This window comes from Erpetoichthys calabaricus, chromosome 11 (genome assembly GCF_900747795.2).
Source record: "Erpetoichthys calabaricus chromosome 11, fErpCal1.3, whole genome shotgun sequence".
In the NCBI taxonomy this organism is placed as follows: Eukaryota; Metazoa; Chordata; class Cladistia; order Polypteriformes; family Polypteridae; genus Erpetoichthys; species Erpetoichthys calabaricus.
Genome location: NC_041404.2, coordinates 128,344,270 through 128,368,092, shown reverse-complemented (window position 1 = coordinate 128,368,092; position 23,823 = coordinate 128,344,270). Strand labels below are relative to the sequence as shown.

At 36.4% G+C, this 23,823-nt stretch overlaps 2 protein-coding genes across 6 annotated transcripts in view; both read right to left on the bottom strand.

The window, feature by feature from the left end:
- Positions 1 to 8,868, bottom strand: part of rogdi (rogdi atypical leucine zipper) — a 41,857-nt gene extending 32,989 nt beyond the window's left edge. The window contains exon 1 of the mRNA XM_028813903.2: positions 8,720 to 8,868. Coding sequence (XP_028669736.1) covers positions 8,720 to 8,848 — 129 coding nt within the window. The 5' untranslated portion in view covers positions 8,849 to 8,868. The remainder of the gene's footprint in view (positions 1 to 8,719) is intronic.
- A 2,179-nt stretch (positions 8,869 to 11,047) lies between these two features.
- Positions 11,048 to 23,823, bottom strand: part of glyr1 (glyoxylate reductase 1 homolog (Arabidopsis)) — a 33,074-nt gene continuing 20,298 nt past the window's right edge. For all 5 annotated transcript variants that reach the window (XM_028813897.2, XM_028813899.2, XM_028813898.2 and 2 more), the window contains 8 exons: positions 19,759 to 19,832; positions 19,318 to 19,417; positions 18,916 to 19,026; positions 18,567 to 18,668; positions 17,175 to 17,337; positions 13,584 to 13,763; positions 12,710 to 12,834; positions 11,048 to 12,565 (listed from right to left, as the gene is read on the bottom strand). In XM_028813897.2, the coding sequence (XP_028669730.1) occupies positions 12,491 to 12,565; positions 12,710 to 12,834; positions 13,584 to 13,763; positions 17,175 to 17,337; positions 18,567 to 18,668; positions 18,916 to 19,026; positions 19,318 to 19,417; positions 19,759 to 19,832 (930 nt within the window). In that variant the 3' untranslated portion in view covers positions 11,048 to 12,490. The remainder of the gene's footprint in view (positions 12,566 to 12,709; positions 12,835 to 13,583; positions 13,764 to 17,174; positions 17,338 to 18,566; positions 18,669 to 18,915; positions 19,027 to 19,317; positions 19,418 to 19,758; positions 19,833 to 23,823) is intronic.

The following is a 23,823-nucleotide window of genomic DNA, read 5'->3' as shown; positions in this document are numbered from 1 at the left end:
GCATATAAAATCACAATACTCAACAACTGTTATGGAAGTGTTCAGTAAGTTTTTAAGCTTTTATTTTCCAGTGGTGCCCTGTGCCCCACGGCCTCCATTGTAAAGCACCAGTGCAGGCAAGATATTTTTTTTAAATTTATAAGAAAAAAATTCTTTATATTTGTGAAGAAATAACTTCAGCTTGAAAAATACTGAAATTATCCTTTAAATGCAAGTAGCTCATACAGTTAGTTAGTTAATTACATTTATACAGTATAGTGTTTTTCTAGATACCCAGACTGTATTACATAGACAGTGAAGAGCCATTTCAACAACCAACCAATGTGCAGCATCCACCTGAATGATGCAACAGCAGCCATTTTTGCACCAGTATGCTTACCACATTAGCTATGTAGGACAAAGTGGGCACTGCCCATTCTGCTAGGCTTTAGTAGCACACCAGGCCTGTTAAGAAAGCAGATTTAACAAGGATGCAGACATCCAGCTTTACCTTCCCCCAACCTACATTCCAAAGTGAGTGAACTCTTCATACCAGGACCAGCCTATACTTCATCTGATATCAAAGGTGTACATCAGAGTTGAACTGACATCTTTGCAGAGCCCCTTTGACAAACTTCTTGAGCCAGAAGATGTGAAATAAACTAAAACCAGAACAAAGAACTGTGAATCAATGAATGACAATTATGATAAACAAAATAATGCACCTATAGTAAGGCACTGATTTTGTAACTGGAAATGAATTTAATCTAATCAGGAGATATTCCCCCTTCATTCATAATCAGTTGCACGTATCTCATCTAGAGATACTCTCTCGGCACTCTCTGAAAGGAATTCTCAGAAGCTCTGAGGAAACTCCCATGGAAGCACTGCTCTCCCTCTGCAAAATGACCTTCTAAAAACCACTCTGAAACCACAAAGCTGATGAGCTGCTCCCTCTTTGTGGAGCTCAAAGCTGAGATCCAATTTGCTGAGTAGCTGCCATTACTTCAAGAACAGAACTTCAACATCAAAACTCTTGTGCCAGAAAGATTTTACCTATGAGGTTGCAGAAGACATAATAAAAAGTGGACTGAGAAAGCAGCTTCACAGCATAGCACAAACAAATAAACCACACAGCAAAGCAAAAGAATTTACTACAACACAAGAGGAATCCTCCACTTGAACCCAAAACAACAACAATTCCACACAATTGCTTTAAAAACTTTTTTGAGACTTTACTATGTCTGTCTTTTTTTTTTTTTTTTGTGGAGGTCGCTACAAGTATCAAAAAAAGATAGTAAAGATCGCATTAGCGCAAACAAAAGGAAATTACTTAAAAAAAGGGAAAATCATCACGGACCAGGTATAAATGAAAAAATATCAGGACAAAGCGAGGTCAGAAATAGAAGATAAAGAGTAGAAAACAAAGTAAAACATCATAAAGAGGTTAAAAAACAAGGGGGCCAAACACATGCAGAGCAGGTTAGAGATAATGAAAACAGTGGAATTCAAGAGACTCAAAAAAAATGTAGGCGCAAAACACACGCAGAGCAAGATACAGAATATGAAAGCAGAAAAAAAATGAAAGTGTCAAAACAAAGAAAGTAAACATCGCATTAACAACAAACAAAGAGAAATTATTACTCAAAGTAATAACGAAAAGACGAATAGAGATTGAATACAGTATATGGACATAGGCAATATGTCTGAAGTATGTAAATATTGTAAGGCTTTGAAGTTTAAGTCAGAATTTCAAAAACGGGGTTTACCTCACATGCATTTATTGGTTACTTTGCAAAAAAATTATTAACTGCTGATGATGTAGATCGTTTTGTCTGTGCTGAAATTCCAAACAGAGAAACCTATCCTGAATTATGGTACAAAGTCATTAAGCACGTGTCTCACGGACCTCATTTAAAAGATTCAGCATGTTGGGACGCTAAAGATTCCAAATTTTGTTTTTAAAAAAGTTCTGAAACAAAAGTGAAACTAATGAAATAGCAACAATTCAAAGAAAAAAAAAAACTTAAGTGTATCTGGAAACCAAACACTGTGGTTGGCGAGCACAGGGGGTGAAGCCCCCTACTACTTCATTATCATTAATATTTGTGCTTTTTTGTTTGTGTTGCCTCTGGAATGTGTGCAGCAATTAGGAGTCGTGCACTGACACTACTTTCACTTGGAAACGATGTCCTTCGCCAAAATGCGATTTTATGTGCAAGGAAAGTGACACATTCAAAGAGAAAAGTGAAGCCGAGACACTTCACATGTCTATAATGCATATATGAAATTCACACAAAATTGTTCAGGATTACTTAAAAATGTTAAAACACATGTTACTTTAGTGCTCTTTGCCTTGCCCTCTACTCCAGCCCTTCGCTCCGCTATGTGCTTTTATGGCCCTAGGGTGCAAAATACAGGCAAGTCAGTGTACACCTACTGTATATTTTATATAAGCTGAGGCATGGAAAGTTTATGTTTCATAAATGGAGTTACTAAACAAGACTAAATGTTGCATCATAATGACCTTAAAGTATTTCCTGTATTTTTTATTTGGCAAACACTTTCATTAACAGCAACTTAACAAATTGGCTAATAACTGAAATAATACAAAATAAAATTTTAAACCAAATCATAATAAGAGTAGGTAATGGTTAAAAAAAAAAAAAAACACAAAAGCAACTTGTGGAATGTAAATAAAGTGTGCAGAACAGCTGGATCAATAAGTTTATAAAGTGGGGCAATGCTAGAGTGATGTGGAGATAGATAGATAGATAGATAGATAGATAGATAGATAGATAGATAGATAGATAGATAGATAGATAGATAGATAGATAGATAGATAGATAGATAATCCCCAGGAGGAAACTTGGCTTTTTACAGAAGCTCTTTAACAAAAACAACAAAACCAGTGACAAATATGGAGCATCTGTAATAAAAAGGAGCTGCTTACATATACAGGATTAAACTAAATCAGATTCTTTTCCACCCTTTACAGATTTATCAAAAATATAACACATAAAACCTTAATTTATCTTTTCATTACAACTTTGTTTTTAGGAATTATGTGTCAAGCCAGCAGCCTCCAAAAGACATATGTTTGCTAACATAGCTAAGAATACTTTCCTGACATTGAAAATGCTCATGAAAAAGCAGAGCAGTGCAGTAAAAAAATCTGTCCATTTTATAAATGTCAATACAAACTAACAGCTTCAAATATAAAAATGCTGATCAATGAAGTGAAATGCAATAGCAGTATTGCAGCAAAGTGTGTCTGGAGTAACACAGAGCCTAAATTAGGGTAAAATAAAGAACTGCTTTTTCACAACCAAATGTCAGCATTTTCCTTCAAATAAGAATTTTTTTCACATAAATTCAAATTATAATCAAATAGTGATATTCAATCTGACAGCCCTAGTCCAACTATAGGGCTCTAGAGAAGACTGGAGTACAAAACTCACTACTTTTAAAAATCGTTCTTGTTATTAAAAAGTTATTTCACTAATTAATTTGTAATTTATACTCGGTGATTCCCAATTAAGGCTGTTCAGGGCTTGTTCTAGAATTGTCACTCAAAAGCTTTGGAACATAGCCACCCACGGCAAGCTGATTTGGGAGGAAATATACACACAGGAAACAAAATTACATTACATAGAAGAAACACAGTAATTGCAATTTTACTTCACTGTTACCCCATCCATAAAAAAGTATTCTGTATTTCTCTATATACTCTGCAGCATGTCTGTGTTTTTGGAAAGAATGTGGATACTCCAACTGTTGATGACAGCCACTACATTATATCTTCTAGGATTAAGTATAAAAATGATAAGGAACTACTTAAACACATTTATGTTTGGTAAAATGCACAGCAGAGGCTGGGCAATCATTTGGCCTTGGAACCCCTGCAGGTTTACTGCTTATTGTTATCTGACCACAGCACCTAACAATAAATAGAGCCTTAAAATAAATTTAGAAATGTAATCCATAATTAAAAGGCTCTATCTGTCACTTGTTTATCTGTATAAGGGTCACAGGTATTGATTCATTCTGATTTTTGGTATTTCATTTATTTATTCATTCATATACTTATTTCTAATTTATTCTTTTTCTTTATTCTTGCATTTTTTCCTTATTAACTGCTTTCAGTTACATATTTTGTGTAAAAATGTGCTGTACAAATAAATGTTAACTACTGCACGCTAAAAAAGTCATAATAATGAACATGTAAATGTTTAGTTACACACCGTAAACAAAAATAATTCCAAATGGCCCCAATAAATGAAAGGGGCACAACAATATTATTATCGGTAATTACACTTTCATTGCTTGTTTAAAAGATACATTACAAATAAAAAGGCTAGCAGACATGGTAAGATGAGAAATTGTCCCCTATATGAAACCGGTTTTGAACAATCTTTATCCAAGGAGCCTAAAGGTGTGGCAATTCTTGGTGTACTCTCATCTTTAGTATTCAAATGTTTTGTGTAAATACACAGCAGAAACTAGACGAGCAAGGCTGAGTGTGTTTTTTCTTTAACTCAATAGGCTATTTATGACCTATCTGATACCCATGATCCAGTGCAAACCAGCTGAAGCCAAAATCCATTAATGACCACAGTGGCTTTGTTTAGAGACAACATATTTCACAAATATTGTAGATGTCAGCTAACACCAATTTCCTGAAGACCGCAATACAATCCGTACAGTGACTTATTGCTTCATTAACGATCTTATTAATTTAACACTTCAAAACTACCTGTACTACTGAACTTTTTAAAGATGTTGTCAACAGAGACCCAAAAATCACACTAAAAGAAAACCCAATAAAGAAAATGAAAGAGATCTTAACCATGTTTAGTACAATCCAACTTTAATACCAGTACAGTATATTAATTTTTACATTGTGTGCTTTACAACAGGTCGACTGAAAGCATTACACAGATGACACAAGGTGGCACGTTAGCAGGAAATATGGCTCAGCGACTAAGATGCTGGACTATAATGTAAAGGTTTGCAAATTCAGTTAACACTCATAACTTTCTCTATGACTATGCGACACACAAACAACTATACAAACTGTACCATTTGTCTATTGCAAAACAATCCAGTCAGTCCCCTTGGGTACAGGTATCCATTTCACACAAATTCAGATCTTTAAGACTCCCACCATAACTACCCCACTGTCTACTTTATTATGCAAATATAGTAATTCCCAATGGAGTGCAACTGCTATTAAAATTTAGCAAGTACTTGTGTATTTTATACAAATGATGTCGCTTCCCCAAAGTTGAATTTTAAGTTTTTGAAAATTTGAGATTTTTTTTGTTAAACTCTACTATTTGCTAATAAGGACTAAAGTATAAGTAACACTGAAATAGCAGTACACATTAGTATTCACTGTTGTTTGAACCCAAGTTTGCTCTCTCTGTTTAATTGTCACTGTCTAAATCAGATATTTACATCAGACACTTAAAGCTGTGTTAACTTACCACATTCACTCGTTTTCTAAACCTGCTTGTTTTGTCATTGCAATGTTACTAGAAGCTAGCGCCATTATGAACACAATATGGTGATCCACCACTACATCAGAGCAGGCTCACACATCAAATCTGGATTCAGCAAATAAACCCAGAATGAACAAGTGTCCTGTTTTCAGATGTTTCTTATCTTGAGCCCAACACTGTCAAGATAGCCACAAGCCATACCAACCCATAACTGGGTCACATGAGATTAATAAATGATAAATGCATTTACTTTAGATATGGGGGGGGGGGGGGGGGGGGGGGGGGGTAAACAAAGTACCAGAAGAACACAGGGACAATGTGAAGGGCACTGGTAATGGCCAGACCGGGAATGAGGTTAAACCAATACCTCTAAAAGGTATATGGCAGCATCATTATCACTGCTACATATATACTCACTAGCCACTTTACTACGTTCTCCTTGATAGTATCAGTTTGGCCCGCCTTTTGCCTTCAGAACTGCTGCAATTCATTATGGCATAGATTCAACAACATGCTGGAAACATTCCTCAGGGATTTTGGTCCATATTGACATTACAGCATCACGTAGTTGCTGCAGATTTGTCAGCTGCACATCCATGATACGAGTCTCCTGTTCCACCACATCCTAAAGATGCTGTACTGTATGGAGATCTGGTGACGATGGAGGCCATTTGAATACAGTGAACTTATTGTCATATTCAAGAAACCGTTTTGAGATGATTTGAGCTTTGTGACAAGCAGTAGCCATCAGAAGGTGGGTACAGTACAGTCATAAAGAGAAGGACATGGTCAGTAACAATACTCAATCTGTGCCAAAAAAATATCCCCCACACCACCACCAGCAGCCTGAACTGTTGAAACAAGGCAGGATGGATCCATGCTTTTATATTTGTGACACCAAATTCTGACCCTACAATCTGCATGTCGCAGCAGAAATAGAGACTCATCATACCAGGCAACATTTTTCCAATCATTCTATTGTCCAATTTTGGTGAGCCTGTGAAAATTGTAGCCTCAGTTGCCTTATCTTAGCTAACAAGAGTGGCATCTAGTGTGGTCTCCTGCTGCTGTTGCCCAACTGCTTCAAGGTTCAAGGTGTTGTGCATTCAGAGAAGCTCTTCTGCATACCTCAATTGTAACAAGTGATTATTTGAGTTACTGTTACCTTTGTATCAGCTCAAAACAGTTTGGTCACTCTCCTTCGACCTCTGGCATCAATAAGGTATTTTTTCCCAGAGAACTGCCACTCACTGGATATTTTCCCTTTTTTTGGGAGTATTCTCTATAAACCCTAGAGATGGTTGTGCGTGAAAATCACAGTAGATGAGCAGTTTCTGAAATACTCAGATAAGCCCGTTTGGCACCAACAACTATGCCACATTCAAAGTTACTTAAATCACCTTTCTTCACAATTTTAATAGTCGGTTTGAAATTTAGCAGGTACTCTTGACAATGTCTACATGCCTAAAAGCATTTAGTTGCTATCATGTGATTGACCAATTATATATTTGCATTAACAAGCAGGAGAACAAACTGGCCAGTGAGTGTATAGTACTGCAGTGTATGTTTGGGGGCAAAAAAGGCTTATGTAAATGAAAAAATAGGCAAGCAAATAAAACACTACTGAAACAAACTGATGCAAGGAACATTCTAGGGGGATGTTTTGCCAGGCAGTTGCCTAAATTTCCACCTGAGAATCTCAGAAACCACATCACTTCTAGACTGCCAGGCAGTTTTGTTATGGAAAAACTGTGCGCCCCAAGGCTCTTACTTTAATTTGGAATTTGCATTATACTAGAGGTTTTTCTTTTCCTTTCTCTGTTTTCATAGACTTTTTAAATATTCTGTATAACTTTTATTGTGTTTGACTGATTTTCTTTCTTGGATGAAGCTTTTTTTCCCCCCAAAGTAGCATTTGAATTTAGGTCTCAAGACTTAAAAACTACAAAACTGACAGCTCTGATTCTATACCTGACTCTCCATGCAGCTCTACAAGGCACTTAACTTCAACATGCTCCAAGTGTCCATCCAAAGCATTGCAGTATAATTATTAAAAGAACAAAGTTTGTTTTTAAACTAGGGATTTATTCTGAATCAACAAATATATGTCAAGAAGTTCCTTGCAGATTACAATATGGAAGACTGACAAACAAGTGATAATGCTGGCCATAGAAAACCATAAAGGCAAGAATTTTGTGCAAAATAGGTTGATGAGATTAGGAAGAAGTTAGTCACAGGCAGAGTCTCTTGCCTGAATGTTTACATCACATTATGCAAGCTTAACAATTATCCAACATACCTCTATGCCAGGAGATAATGCATGCTATCACACAACACTTGGACCAAGACTCAACTCCAAGCCATGTTGCTGGCTGAAGTCTGGATGTTTGGGATTTGCAGTACAGTATACGGTTTTCTTCTCAAAGTTCAAAGAAATGCTTTCAGGATGAATGGTAGAACTAGACAGGACAAGTGAGAGTCAGTTTGGGAGATTTGTGTACAAGTTTTCCCAGCAATTGAGTGGCATCACACTGAGGATTTGTTACCTGCTTGCATTATTCAACTTGTACTACTTACTGTGCACGCTAGTTAGACATTCACCATAAAAGTAAGGACTATGTACCCTCGTTGGGGGATACTAGCAGAATTACCACTGCAAGGTTTCAAAATAACTTTACTAAATTAGATAGAGATAGACTCGTTTCAGCAACATTTAAATCAATATTGTATGGGGGTGTTGTAGCAAGTAGAATACGGGTTAAAAGCATTTGCAAAAGCCTTTATAAATTAATGATAAAAACGCAGCATCTGCAAGAATCATGCACTAAAATGAAAAAAAGAGTGACTTGGAGGATTACAGTCAACTGAGGGGCGATACACAGTGAAATTAAACCAATGTCCTTTCCTTTCTTGCTTTGCTTACGTCTTTTAAACCCCCAAATTATCTGCATTTATCTGAAAATGAACGCCGAAATCCCGGCAAACACGATGCGCACTTTTAATTCGTTTTTAGTGCCTACTGCATCACTCCATCTTAAAGAGACCTGATTTTCGGTTCGTCCTTCTTTCCCTTCATTTCGCCTCCTCCTCCCCTATTCTTAACGTGTCTGTTACCCAAACCAGAGCAATCAGCGCAACCCGGTGCAAACGCCATCCCTTTCTCGCGTCACGGCTCACTGGACTAAAAGGACGCGAGAAGTCAGCAACGCAATTCGGATACCTTTCATAAGACTTACCAGGACTGCTCTCTCAGCTGGGCTGGCAGCTGCCATCCTAGCTTGGCAATGTCCGAAGTAATGAAATTCAATCAGGTTATTTGTCACCTTGTGAGCCGCTGCACCACTGACGCATGCGTAAGGAGTCATTGAGTGAGCGCTCCTACCAGTGAAACCCCTCCCATCAGCACGTGAGTAAGGAAACAGAGCTTCAAACTTCCGCTCTCCAGTGCGCGTGCGTTGTTTTGAAATACGGACGTGTATTTGCGGCACTGTTGACGCTTTTTAAAACTAATCCAGGAGACACGAAGCCAAACACGTTCCCTTCGTTACTGGAGTCTATTGACATAGTGCCAGTTCACACTGGCGTTTTGTTAGCAGAGTAGACCAACATTGCTAGTTGTTGTTTTACAGAATATTGAAGCTGTTTCGAGGCGGTCTCCCACATTACAATACCGGCTACACTGTATAGACAAATGTTTAGATTACCGACCATTACACCTATACGGGCTTGTTGGGCATTCTGTTCCAAAACCATGGGCATTAATATGGAGCATTTCCGCAAGATAGAGGGGCATTTTTGTTAAAATCTGTGCCCAGTCAGCCAAAACAGCATTTCTGGGATCAGGTTATACAAGTCCTAGTTTGCAATTGGGGCTCCAATTCATCCAAAAGGTATGATAGGATAGTATGATCCAAAATGTAGGATTGAGGGCAGGGCTTTGTGAACAGTGGCACTGTCAGTAAAGCTGGAACAGAAAAGTTTGGGAGCTCATAATGGTCTTAAAATGTCTGTGTGCGGTGGCATTAACATTCACAGACCCCCTTCTCCACCAAACTTCAAACGTTTTCCTGGCATTCACCAAATCCAGATTCATCCATCTGACTGTCAGATAGCGAAACACTGATAACTTCACAGACCATGTTTCCACTGCTCCCAGGTCCAATGGCAACGTTCCTTAAACCACTCCTGCCAATGTTTGGCATTGCACACATAGATCAAACAATGCAGCTGCTTGGCAATGGATACCTTTTTAATGAAGCACCAGGCTTGGGCTGATGTTGCCTCCTGAGGCAGTTTTGAACCCTGGTGTGAGTGATGCAACACAGGATAGGCACTCAATGACCCTGCTGTTAGTTTGCATGGTCTACCATTTCATGTCAGAGCGGTTGTTACTCCCAGATGCTTCCATGCCACAGTAAATAGCACTTTCAGAATAACAGCCGATCTTGTAGAGCAGAAATTTCATGTACTAACTTGTGGCAAAGGTGGCATCCTATCACAGTGTCATGTTTAAAGTCACTGAGCTCTTCAATATGGCTCATTCCAATCCCAGTGTTAATCAATGAAGATTACATGGCTAAACTCAACTTAATGCACTGGGTTAACCATGGGGACAGCCAAAACTCCTGGACACCATAACCTGGAGGGATATCCACATACTTTTGGTCATACTGTGTAAGAGCCAATATCATGTTGCACTTATATATACAAAATTACTTCAGTTTTTAATAAAAACTCGTAGCCAGTTACTCCAAAGTACAATGAACAGCCAGTTAACATAACATCTAGTGCAAGAAATCTAAAGAAAGGTTACCTAAAACCTTTTGCAAAACTTTATGGATAAAAAGTGTCATATTACACGTGTATGAATACTATCCTTTTTAAACTTTACAAGAGTAAAAGATTTATGCTCATTTCTATTCATCTACTCTATAAACTTGCTAATCAAATAGCAATTGAAAAGCACCTAAATGGTCTAAAATATTCAAACTGTTAAGACATTATACAATGTTTACCAAGAAATCTTAAATTTACATTTAATTTGTGAAACCTAAAACTAGCCGAATAATTTTTTTGTTGTTGCCAATATCAAAACAAAGGAACTTGCTCAGATATACATTATGGCTTTTCACAGCCAAGCTGCACATCTGTACCAATTACCATAAGAACTGGTTTAACACTACCACCATGGAGTACAACCAATGGTTTTCGAGTTCAGTCCTGTAGGACCTCATTGCTAGTTTTGCATCCAACTAATTTTGCAGTCACAACCTCTGTACTACAGTACCAGCTTTTACATCAGTGCTCTTCCTTCCTGTTTCGCTTGAGTTTGTTGTGATCATTTCCTTTACTTTCATTCAACATCTTCAATACAACTTAATCTTCCATCAGTCACTATGCAAGACTCTTGAATTCACTTGGGAGTCAGCCTGGACAGCCTAACCATGCAATTCGATGTGGCAGATAGCATGTGCCACTTCTGCTCCATCGTTGCCCTTATTTTTCATGTTGGTTAAGATACATGTGTAGTGGGTAAATGTGAGACAACAAAAACACAAGAAACATTTTTCTTTTAAACCCGACAGGTTTATGTTAAATTCTTTCCAAAAAACAGTTAAAAGAATGAGATCAATACACAGTATTTTCCCTACCCCTTCACAACATAAAAAAATTCAGTATCATACAGAATATCAACAGGATTGCCATTATAGTTGTACTCCATAAGTAAAGCAAAAGTAGTGAACGCAGGCTACGTTTAACATGCCAGAATCCAAAGGGAAGAAAAAAAAAAAAAAAGTGAATTATGAGTCTGAGTCTATTTCTACCCTCTACAATAAATGGAATTAACAACGGAATATCTCCAGAGATTAACAGTTATATACAGTCATAACACCCATGAAACAGCTGCTTTCTACCAAGTATCAAAATTGTTTTAACCCTTTGCGGTCGTTAGGCCAGAAAACTGGCCTTAGTAAAAAGTGCGCTATAGGTCGTCAGGCCACCACTGGTGGCCCTGCAAGTTTCTGACCGATTTGCACAGTCGCCTGGTCGAGAAAAGTGGCCTGTGTTATTCCTACGTGCTTGAAAAAAATAACTGCTGTAATTATTGGCGTTTTTTCAATAATTAATTACGACTAATGTAGCATGACGTTGAAAATTAAATACGACGACTGCAAAGGGTTAAGCCTAAGGTTTTTCACACTTCTCCTCAAGCAAACCAATACTCTTAGCAAAGGTCCAATTTTAAACGGTTCTCTCAGATTCAAGGGATTTGCATCCTTTAAAATGTTTTAACAGCGGTTACAAGTCCACATAAATCTGCAACATGAAAAAGGCGTATACAGTAATTTACTGCACAATGAATAGAAAACAGACAAACATGTTCTTAAGTATTAAGTTAGACAAAAGAAGTAATAAATAATTTTTAGCATTCAGGACAACACTTCATGGACTGCAGTGGCATTTCCTTGGTGCTTCTCCAGCTTTATCTCATGTTGCATACGGCAGCAGTCAGCCAATATACAACATGATCAAATTTTTAAATCCAGACACTCAAAGTGTTACACTGAAAATTAAATAAAACTGCAACAATATATAACAAGGATACTCTGACAAAAATGAAAGTTATGATCAAAAGGAACATTAAATCTAAAATACAGATCTGTAATCTATGTTGAGCATTGCCATGGGTACCATTTAACTTTACATGATACATTAGAATTACTTCTCTGGGTCATTTTAAATTTCAAAGTAAAACAAAGAGCAACACACTGTTTAACTCAGTCAATATTGAGTATTGCAGTTGTTGCTGTATTTTTTCTCTTTTTTTTTTTTTTTTTTTTAAACAAAGTCAGTGCAATTCACTTGTTTGGCTACTCAAAAACTTCTCCCCACAATTTAGGGAAAATATCATACTGCTGCATTTACAGCAGCTTTGAGCAGATTCACTTATAAAATTAAAAAAAGCAAGAAAAAAATGGTCCAGGATTAAAACTGTTGGCTGCTTTTCAGTGAATATACGCTCTGTACACTGCTGACATATCATTATCAGACTGGTCCAGTGCTTTTGCTCTTTTATAAACCTGAAACAAAAAAGAAATTGATTAGTTCTCCCCAAACAATAAATATGGAGTGTATAAATAGGATGATAAATATTTGCTGAAATCTGTTACATTATAAAGAAATTTATGAAATTTGTAAATTATACATAAGCACAAGCACTGTACCTCATTAGCAGCTGCCGCCATTGGAGTTGGATGATTAACTGAATCTCCCATTGCAATAGCCAACCGGAGGTCTTTTTGAATATGCTTTAAATAGTAATCAGGTTTAAAATTTCCCTGTAAAACATCTGTAATGAAAAAAGAACAATTGTGTCACAATTAAATTACTAACTCATCAAAATTTTTATCCTGATAAAACTACATTTAACACATACAAACTCAATATGCGAGATGATGCTTAAATTTAAACTGGAATCAACTTCAGACTACTTGCTGGCTAAAATGCGTGTAATCTCTATTGTCGGCAGGCTCATTTAAAAACGGACACATGCCATTTATCCAGGTTTATATCTCGGTGTCAGTCTTACACCTGCTCAAATGACTATATGCAAATGCTGCAAAAAAGAAATGGCACAAGTAAAAAAGATGACAACTTTCTAAAAACGGAAGATTTAATTCAATGGCATCTCCATTTATGACATTAAATAGTCAAGATATTTCAAAAGAAATCCGAAGATAAGCACAAATAGTGGAGCAATGTATTTGAGTTTAAACAAAAACACTGGAACATAAACAAGTCTGAGACAGGATTCCATATTTAAAGCAAGAAATTGATTATCAAATAATTGCTTTATCAACTGAAGCCATTCACGAATCTGAAGTGACTCCTTTGCTCAGATGTCACCATTTTGTATTTAATACAAAGTGATATGGTGTTTAATCAATTACATTTACAGAAATAAAATTATGCTTATGCTTAGGGACAGAAATAAAATTACGCTTATGCATAGGGAGAGGTATAATTAACATTTTGATCTTCTTTCGACTGCCACAGCGGGCTTAAAATAATTTTTGAAAAATTTATATATACACATACTTTGACACTTCTGGTCCAGGAACGTGCTTGCCATTTGCCCTTGACTTAAAATATCTAAAAATGTCTGCTGTGATTGACCAGTCGCTTGAGCCAACGTCAGGCCTTCTGCAATTGTTGCCATGAAACTTCCATGGACCATGTTGAGAATCAGCATCATTTTTGCAGCATTTCCCACTTCCCCTAAAAAAGCAGAACCCCAAAAAAAAAAAGTTTAAAATATCACCATCAATATCAAAATAATTTTGATTATATATAAAACTCAATACTTTCTGAAGCCATGAAAGTATGGGTCCAATCACTAGAACAGCTTGACAATTTTAAGTTACCTTTTAATATCCAAACACCTACTTGAAAAGTGTGTATATACAGTATATAAAAACGTAACAGACTTGCTAGGTTAACAAATGAATAGGCAAGACATCAGCCTGACTAAACGTTTTGGAAAAGCTTCTGCCAGTGTCTGTGCAGTTAAACAGACAACATGACACAGTGAGCTCTATGGGAATGCTGGGGACAGTAGAAGGACAGTAGCCAGGATTGGCTGCTAAGGCTCGTGGGCATGCTGGAGCTGTGAAAGTATAGAACCAATGATTGCATGCACAAGGAAAGAGTTGCACTCTGGGCAAAAGCATTCAATCTTACACTCAGGTGACCACAAAGTCCAAGTGAAAGTCTGACCTGCTTATAAAACAGCTTAGGAAAGACAGGAAGCTGCCTCAGGGAATTTCTCAAATATAAAATGTGGAAGTACAGAGAACCCAGGTCCAGAAGAAGCTGAGTCTAGTTGTGACAAGAGGTCAGGGACATCAAGGATGTCTGGCCTTATAAAGTGGTACTTGCAACACTGACGTTAAGGCATACTAAGAACATTCCTGGCCATAGACATAGCCCTAAGGCGGTGGTTAGGGCTACCTATGAACTACTGGCCCATTAAATTGCTCAGTCAGAAGGAAGGCTACTATAAAAGGCTTTCCTGGCCAAAGGAAACAGCCAAGAGATGGAAGGTAAAAAAAGAGCATTATTTTGGTGCTTGTGGCAGTGTTTTGGTTCGTGCGCAAGTCATCCTGCTGGAAGGCCCAGGGAGGAAGCAATGTTTGTTTAATGTTAGTTATAATGATACTTTGCCTTCATTTTGTTTATCCCCCTTTATTACTTTGGTCTTCAAATCATTTAAAATATCAGAAACAGAACAACAACATGTCCAATGGTTATAATGCCACACACAGAGATAGATATATATTTTATACCTGCACAGTGCTGCTTTAATGTTTGTGAAAATTTGTTCTTCAAAAGCATATATTTTAATGCAAAACCCTAGTTCCATTAAAACAAGTCTTACCATTTTATGTGCATTTTTACAGACACTCAGTACACATACTGCAGAAAAAAATATCACAACATTCTCAGATCTACTTAATTTCTAAATTTAGGGTCATAGGAGGTTGCAGCATATTCTAGTTGTCCTGGCATGGTGTGCCAATCCACTACCAAGACCCACTCACACACAACTCCAATTAACCTAGTTTCTTTAGGAATGTAGGAAGAAAACAGTATAAGGAAGTAAATCCGCATAGTAACAGAAAATGTACAAACTCCACAAAGACAATGAACATTTAACAGTAACACTAATATTCTATACAAACTTAAGATGTTTTGACTTGAAAGTTTGGTATTTTTCAGGTCAAATTTCTTTACAATTATGATATATATATTACCACCAAATGAAATTGTGTTCTAAAGTGGAGATTTAAAATAAAAAAGCTGTCCATTCTTGAAGCTTACAATAGAACTAATGAATACAGGAGTCCATGGGTGGATGAAAAAGCTTTAAAACCCACTAAATACATACATTTTATCAAATTAAAAAAGTTAAAAAGAATATTGATCTACATTTTGGGATTTCACAAAGACAGCATACCCATGTCGTTTTAAGGAGGAAAAAGAAAGCACAAAGCAAAACATTGTTGTGACTGCATTTTACTCTGTCACTCTGCATCTTTCAAGGCCTGTGTAGTGGAATTAACTTGGAAAGTCATCACTAAGTGCTGCTATTGACAATGAATGTTAATGACCCGATGTGAATTGCTGTCTGTGTTCTGTAGAGAACTAGGCAATAATAACTGAAAAAGGCAAAGTTACGATCACATATATTCTTTCAGTATACTTGGAAGCTTATTTCATTATTTCAGCAACCATTTCCACCATTTAGCAACACATCGTCCCAGCAATCTGGGGTTAGAGGCAACTTGCTCAGCAAAATCAAATTTATGCTTCACTTCAGAACATAATTGTGTGTCAAATTAATATATACCATGTCTGTCAAAAAATAACTGACCTGAAAACCTATCCTTTATTTAGTATTCCAGGCTTAATTTTATTCTGCATTTAAAAACAAACTACCTGTAGTCTCAATGTAGTTTTCTGCATTTAAATTTTCCAAAATTAACTGCATAGCTAATAAATGTGCCCACCAAACTGGACAAGTTTCAGACATTTGTTTTACTCTGTTTTGTAAAGCACTGCACTTTCTAGTCTAAATATCTATTAGAATTGGTACACTCCTTAAAACAGTTTAAAATTAAAGTTGTCAGTATAAATTATAAATATAAATATTATTTGTGCATAATAGGCATGCTCACTGACTGCTGTGCAGTCCAAGGTTCTCAATTTTTTTTAATTGCAACATTCTGAAAAAATGGTAATTCAAAACAACTACAAATAAACATGTGAAAAATGTTTAAGAAGGTCATCGATAAGATCCAAACACTTTTTTGTTGCAATTTAAAACAGCACTGCTTCAAAAGTTTAAGCTCAAAGCTCCTGCTGATGTTGAGGCTTAAAGCCTATGTACAACTCTGGCAAAAATGTTGAATTTTTATTCATCCATCCCCATAGCTCATCTCTGGGCTGCTGCTGCTTATTTTATGGATAACTGTAAATTCATAAGTTAAACACAGGGTTCTGTGGAAGACTGCTGGGGCCCTTACCCAGCTGTGACACCTCCATCATGGAAGGACCAGGGGAGAGAGCTTATCGTCGACACTATCTTCCCCAGAATAGTAGAAGATTGCCACAGGTTTGGAGTATGGACGTTTACCCTGCCGAGGCCTGTGGCCACTACTCGGCGAGCCAGAAATAGGTGGACAAAGCTTGCCAGGGGGGGGGGAGAGAGAGAGAGAGAGAGAGAGAGAGAGACTGAGAGACTGTTGGGGTAGGGCAGCCATAAGCGGCCCAGTGGTCCATAGTGTACTTATTTTCTATACACCTCCTCCTGCTGCAGGTACTGGCAAATGCAATGGCAAAGCCACCTGCAAGATTTATAAGACGACTGAAATGTGAATAAATTTAATTCAAATTGCTACTCTGGGAGGGAAAATATCTACATTTGTTTCCGGCTTTCAGCATTTGCACTTTCACCTTGATATTAACACATGAATCCTTTTAGAAAATGTATAATTTATGGCTTAACAGACTTCAGTAAAATACAATTTAAAGAACAAAGAATTCACAAACTTTTCAGAGCACTGATAAATATTTTCATACACACACAAACACTTCTATAAATACACATAAATATACACACACACACACCTAAGAAGAACGAACTTTTCCCCATTGCTTGAAAACAACTGCTACAGTCTTCATATAGTGACCTGTCTCCTGCTGCTAGAATGACTAGCATTCCCTCATTGGATAGTTGCTGACTCCCAGAAACTGGAGCTTCTAAAAACCGACCACCTCTTGAGGTTATAACCTAGGTGAAAATAACCAGTATTTAGTATAAATTATATATCATTTTCATGGTTTCAATGTTGTAAACCAATTACTGAAGATGCAATACTATTAACCTATATACTTGTAACAGGTCAAGATTAACAGACTCACAAAAGATTGTTAAAAACTTAATACATATTCAGTTAGAATTTCTGCTTAGGACAGAATGTGTTTAAATAAAATAAAAACATCAAACCATGCCAGATAACCACTAGTTTGGATTTTCTCACTTCTTACACAACACTTAATTATCTATTATATTTAATTAACGCAAAATACGAGCTAATTACATACACAGAACATGGCATCCAAGAGCCCATATTTTAGTCATTTGTTTTGTCAAATATTACACAAATGACAGCTTACAAAAAGCACTAACTATATTCAGGTTACTGTGAGTGTGCACTATTGGTTTATTTGAAACTGGGTTATTGCAGAAAATTATACATTGTGAAAAATCAAGATACTTAATATTCAGTGATTTCAGCATGTATTTGAATTCAAAACACATTAAACTTCCAATAATTTGCTTTATCAAAACTGTCTAATAAAGCATAAGAATCTGAAAATTTACTAGAGCTAAAGGTTTAAAGAAAAATGGCAAATGGTGGTATACTTCAATGACGGTAAAGTATATATAGCTACATTTTTTTTTTTTTTTTAAATCCACAATTTTAAAAAGTGAGCAGGCAGGCAGATTTGTCTCAATGCCTTTCAGAAAAATGTGCATTTTAAATGTGATGTAGCTTTGCATAGTATCTGCGGGACTATAAGCTTGTCCGAACAGCATCTTGAAGATGGTCTAGAGCTAAAAACGGCTGGACAGAAAAATACCAAACTCGAAACTTAAGGCTGTTATGAGGTGACGATGTGCCAATTAGTTTTTGAGCCAAATCGTGCAAGAGAAAGGCACTCTAGAGGAACCCTTAAATACCATCATTCTGAAATTATGAATTCTTCATCAATTGCTATCATAATGATCTTTTACGATCAGAAAGATAGTTATAGAACACTTCGTGTAACTTGGTTCCTAGGGCACAAAGCCTATTGACATCCATATTTTTTTTTTATAAAATACACTGTATAAAATTAAATTCATGACTGCATGTTCCAAAAATCACTACTGTTTTTTCCTTACCCAAACTGCATTGCATGTAGATAGAACCCCAATAAAAATCATTTCATTGTTTTTAAATAAAAAGGTCTTACCTGTGACAATTCTACGACAGTTTCAGGATCCACAGTTGACATTTCTACGTAACACTTTCCTGGCCTGATTCCCTGCAGCACACCACTGGGGCCAAGCACTAACTGAAAGAATACACAAACATGACACTGTCAAATTACAAAACAATTCAGGTAATAGTTAATTTGACCAGATCATGAAAATTGGTAAAAATTATGAATTAATAAAAATTGAAAAAATAAAGCTTGCGGGTCAAATGAATTTATTTATATATTATATATATATATATATATATATATATATATATATATACACACACACACACACATACACACATACATACATACACACACAAATAAGGATAGCACTTACATCTTTGGCTGCTTTAGGATCTGAAACACAGGAAAATGTAATATCACACATAGAAACAACCTCTGCAGGTGTCCGTCCTAATCTTGCACCTTCTTGAATGAACAAATCACACTAAACGAGAATGTAAAAATCAAAGTTGGATACTTTTTGAACTCAATAAAAGCTAACTAATTTTTTCATATGTAGTTTTTCCAAAAGTGAAATAGCTGTATAGATACAAGGCACATAAAACTATATAAAGCATGAAACACTAAAATCACATTATCTTTCATAATTTAAAATATTTAGCAAGATCAGCACATTTTGCTTAATAAACCAGTATTTTTCAACATCACATTTCATATCCAAGAGGATTCCTGGAATCTTGGCTTTTAATATCATAAAATGTTTTTACTAACTTACCTTCTCTGCTGTACGATTCCAAACTGTCACAATGTGTCCCATCTTTAAAAGATTTGCAACAATTCCACTTCCCATAAGGCCAAGTCCTAAAAACCCTATTCTGTTAAAAAAAATATATATATTTATAATTTGAAATACTCGTGTCATTTAAAGATACAGTAGTGTGAATTATAACTGTCTTCCTTTATGGACTCTAATGGGTTTTATTTCCTTTTAGAGAATATCTTGAATTTAGCTACAACAACATCAAGATTTTAAACATGACCAAACTAGCACTACCATCATATATTTACCAAACACATTTTCCCCAAAGTGACTTACAACAGTATATATTATAAAAATAAAACTCCAATGTTACTTCCCATCTAAATAATGCTATAATGTGGTTTAAATCCAAACTAACACACAGACTCCTATTGCTCTGAAAGAGTAAAAACCTACCTTTTATCTGTGGGGATTATGTTCCCATTTATTGCTGTGCTGTCTGCAGCTTGAATAGACGTTGATCTAGTATCCTTGTGTCGCCCAAAAAAAAATAAGTTTTTTCAATCCATTAATATCTTGCAAACTTAACAACCTTTGTACATATTTGCATTAGTTTAATTTTCATGAAAATATCTGAGCCCCATAAAGACAATCAGTTTTTTCAATAACTGCTACAAGTATGAACAAGAATGAATGTTCATGTGTATCTGAAGATTTTTACCAAGTACCTAGAATGTAACAGTGGGGGAAATTTCAACATTTTTTCAGTAAATATATTTCTAGAGGTTATTCACATGAAATTCTCAACAGACACTAGTATTTGCTCAAGAAATCCACAAAAAGAATTCCCAACAATACAGACCACAAGTAAGCCAGTGCTTTCTTCATGATCTCCATGACAATTTGCCAGTCATGTCGAAGATTATTTTAAGACTTGTACAGCAGTTTAAGCAGCGAGAAAAAAAAAATATATTGTGCCGGTTACCAATTTTATTTTGCATATAGCACTTTATGGGTTTTTCCATTGTTACTGGCACTTTATGGGTTATTCCATGGTTACTGTGTCAAGAAAAAAACGTGCATATCAGAAATACTTTGTTCTTATAAGAATTCTATACAGTGAAGTGTATTTTGAGCAATCTCTAGCCTAAGTTTAGTTTTTGGTGGTTGAGGGAACCTAAGCCTCTATCATAGATTCAATGAATTAGCATTCCCGTTTGATTGTCATGCCATTCTCTAGAAACATGTACCACAAAAACACACAGGAATCTCATTACGTAGTAATGTGATTTGTGATATTAAATCCTACAGTTCTTATGACCACTTAACCTCTCTTCTGCAACCTTTTTCTCTCCCACATTAAAATGTTGAGTCTGCTTCATCATGTCCTACTGACCTATTGTTGCCAACATCATTAATGTTATAATCTGAGTTTTATAGGTCCGTGCCTTTTGAATATCATAAATTGCTCCTTGATATCTGGTGTGGTTCCACCGTATTTTAAACATGCTGTAATTCAACCACTGTTGAAAAAATCCAATTCTGATCCCTCAATTTTGAGTGATTACAGACCAATTTCAAAACTGCATTTTATTGCCAAAGTTTTGGAAAAGGTGGTTGACCAGCAACTTTGTGCCTTCTTAGAGGCGCAGCGGTTCTTTGATTCTTTTCAATCTGGTTTTTGAAGGTGACATTCTACAGAAACGGCTCTTCTACTAAAAGTTTTTAATGATCTTTTAATTGCTGCTGATGTAGGCCGGTGCTCTGTGCTTGTACCGTTATATCTTACCGCAGCTTTTGATACAGTAGACCATCGGATCTTAATAGATTAGAGCTGTTAGGTGTCTCTGGCTCTGCTTTGGACTGGTTCTCCTCTTATTTGGCGAATAAGAGTTTCTCAGTCAGTGTGGCCGGCTTTTCATCTGACTGTACTTTGACATGTGGAGTGCCACAGGGCTCGGTTCTTGTACCTATACTTTTCTCTTTATATAATTCTTCCCCTATCACAGATTCTTAACTCTTTTAAGGACATCTCGTACAGTATCATCTATACGCAGATGATATACAGCTTCTTAATACATACTTTGGTCACATTGGTTGATTGTCTCAGGTTAATGACTGGCTCAGTAGTAATTACTTGCAGTTGAATTCAGGAAAGACTAAGGTACTAATTGTTGCTCCTCCTGTTCTTCATTCTCAGATCAGTTTAAAATTCTCTTCTGTCTCTCCTATTATTAAGTTGAGTTTACGTAACCTTGGGGTTATTTTTGACCAGTCCCCGACGCTTGATGAATATGTAAAATCAGTCAGCTGCTCATGTTTCTATCATTTAAGAAATCTTTCAAAACTAAGAAATGCTGTTTCAAAATCAAGATTGGAGATGCTTGTTCATTCTTTTATTTCCTCACGGCTTGATTACTGTAATGCTCTCTTTACGGGTTTGAGCAAGTCCTCTCTCTCACGTCTTCAGTTAGTTCAAAATGCAGCTGCCAGGCTCCTAACTTGCGCTAGCCGGAGTGAACATATCAACTCCATTTTATACACACTGCACTGGCTCCCAGTGTTTTATAGAATTCATTTTAAAGTTTTGGTACTTACTTTCAGAGCTTTGCACGGACAAGCTCCTAAGTACCTAACCAGCCTGCTCCAACGCTATACTGCTTGTCAGATTTTCAGATCTGGGCAACAGGGCCTTCTAGTTGTCCCACGCACACGGCTCAAAACCTATGGGGATCATGCTTTTCAGTCTGTGGCACCAAGACACTGGAATAGCCTGCCTTGTGGTATGCGTGAAGTAGAGTCTGCTGATTCTTTTAAAAAACAACTAAAAACATTTCTTTTAAAATAGAAATAAAATCTGTGCTGAATAATTCCAGTTTGTTTATTGTTTTTATTGGTTTTGTTTTAACTGTTATATTTGTACAGTATTTGCTGTTCAGCACTCTGTGACCTTTTGTCAGTGAAGGGCGCTATAAATAAATTACTAGTACTTCATTTGGTGCATCATGAAATGAAAAATAAGACAATGACCAGGGACTGTTGAGCAACAAGAATCCAATATCAGACAAGAATGGGACAACATTCCTCTCCCAAAAAGTCCAGCAACTGGTCTCGTCCATTCCGAGATATTTACCAACATTTGTTAAAAGTATAAATGAACAACAGTGGTAAACATGGTGTTCTTCCACCTTTTGAGACATGCTGCCGACAACAAATTCAAAAGGAACTTATTTTCTTAAACATTGTACTTTTTCAGTTTAAACATGCTTTGTGTTCTACTGTGAATAAAATATGATATTTGCAAATTATATATATATTTTTTTTTACTACACACAGAATCCCAACGTTTTGGTAATTTGGTATTTATAGGTATTGCTATTCCTAAAAATATTCAGAAGTACAGCAGAGTTAAATGTACTGCATCCAGGTCATCTGTTGAGCAGCAGTTCTATCAATACATACAGTGTATCTCTCTATTATAAAAGGAAATCCTGGGACTAGACTTTCTTGGAGATAATTTCAACTTCCATGAGAGATAATTTCAGGACCTGCGAGACAAGACTTTTTGCCAAGAGATTTTGACAAGTCCCGCCCTCCTCTCAAACATTTACAACCACGCCCACGGTCCAATCACTTCTCATTCGTGTGAACGCTGTTGTCAGACAGTTCCTGCACTCTCAACGGGGTCAGAAATAAAAGTAGAAAACAAAGTAGAATATTGTAAAGAGGTTCAAAAACATTGGAGCAATACACATGCAGAGAAGGTTAGAGATTATGAAAGCAGTGGAATTCGAAAGGCTCAAAAAAACTATGGCATGACACACATGCAGAGAAAGGTAAAGAATATGAAAGCAGGAAAATTCTAAAGTATTGTAGCGTCCCTTCCAGGTTGAAGCCTTTTTTCAAAAAAATGATAACAAACGCAAATTGCTTGGTGAAATAACAGAACAGCAAAATGAAATTGGACATAGGTGATGTGACAGAAGTACAGTGCTCAGCATAAATGAGTACACCCCACTACATTTGTCAGAAAACCTTTAGTTTCCTTTCAGTATCAACATTGTCTATGAGATACTGTACTACAAAATACTCCCACAAATGTGGGCCATTGATTGCAAACAAGATTTGTTAATTTGCACACACAAAAAAGTGATTATCCCAACAAATTCATTCAAGCCCATGTAGCAAAAATGAGTACACCCCAATTATAGTCTTAGGAGAAAAGCCACACTTAAGACTACAAAAGTCCAATTAACAGGCATTCAACCACAGGCGAGTCTAATGATTCATTTAAGAGGTGTCCAGCAGACATGGGACTATAAAAGGGCATTACTTAACAAAGAAAAGCCCTTCCCATTTCATGCTATCAGCAATGGCTCCGCATGGAAGAGAAATGTCAAAAAATCTGAGAAAGGAAATCATTACTTTACACAAAAAAGGTGAGGGCTACAAGATGATCAGCAAAGCTTTACATATCAGTCAAAATACTGTAGCAAAAGTGATCCAAAAATTTAAGAAAGA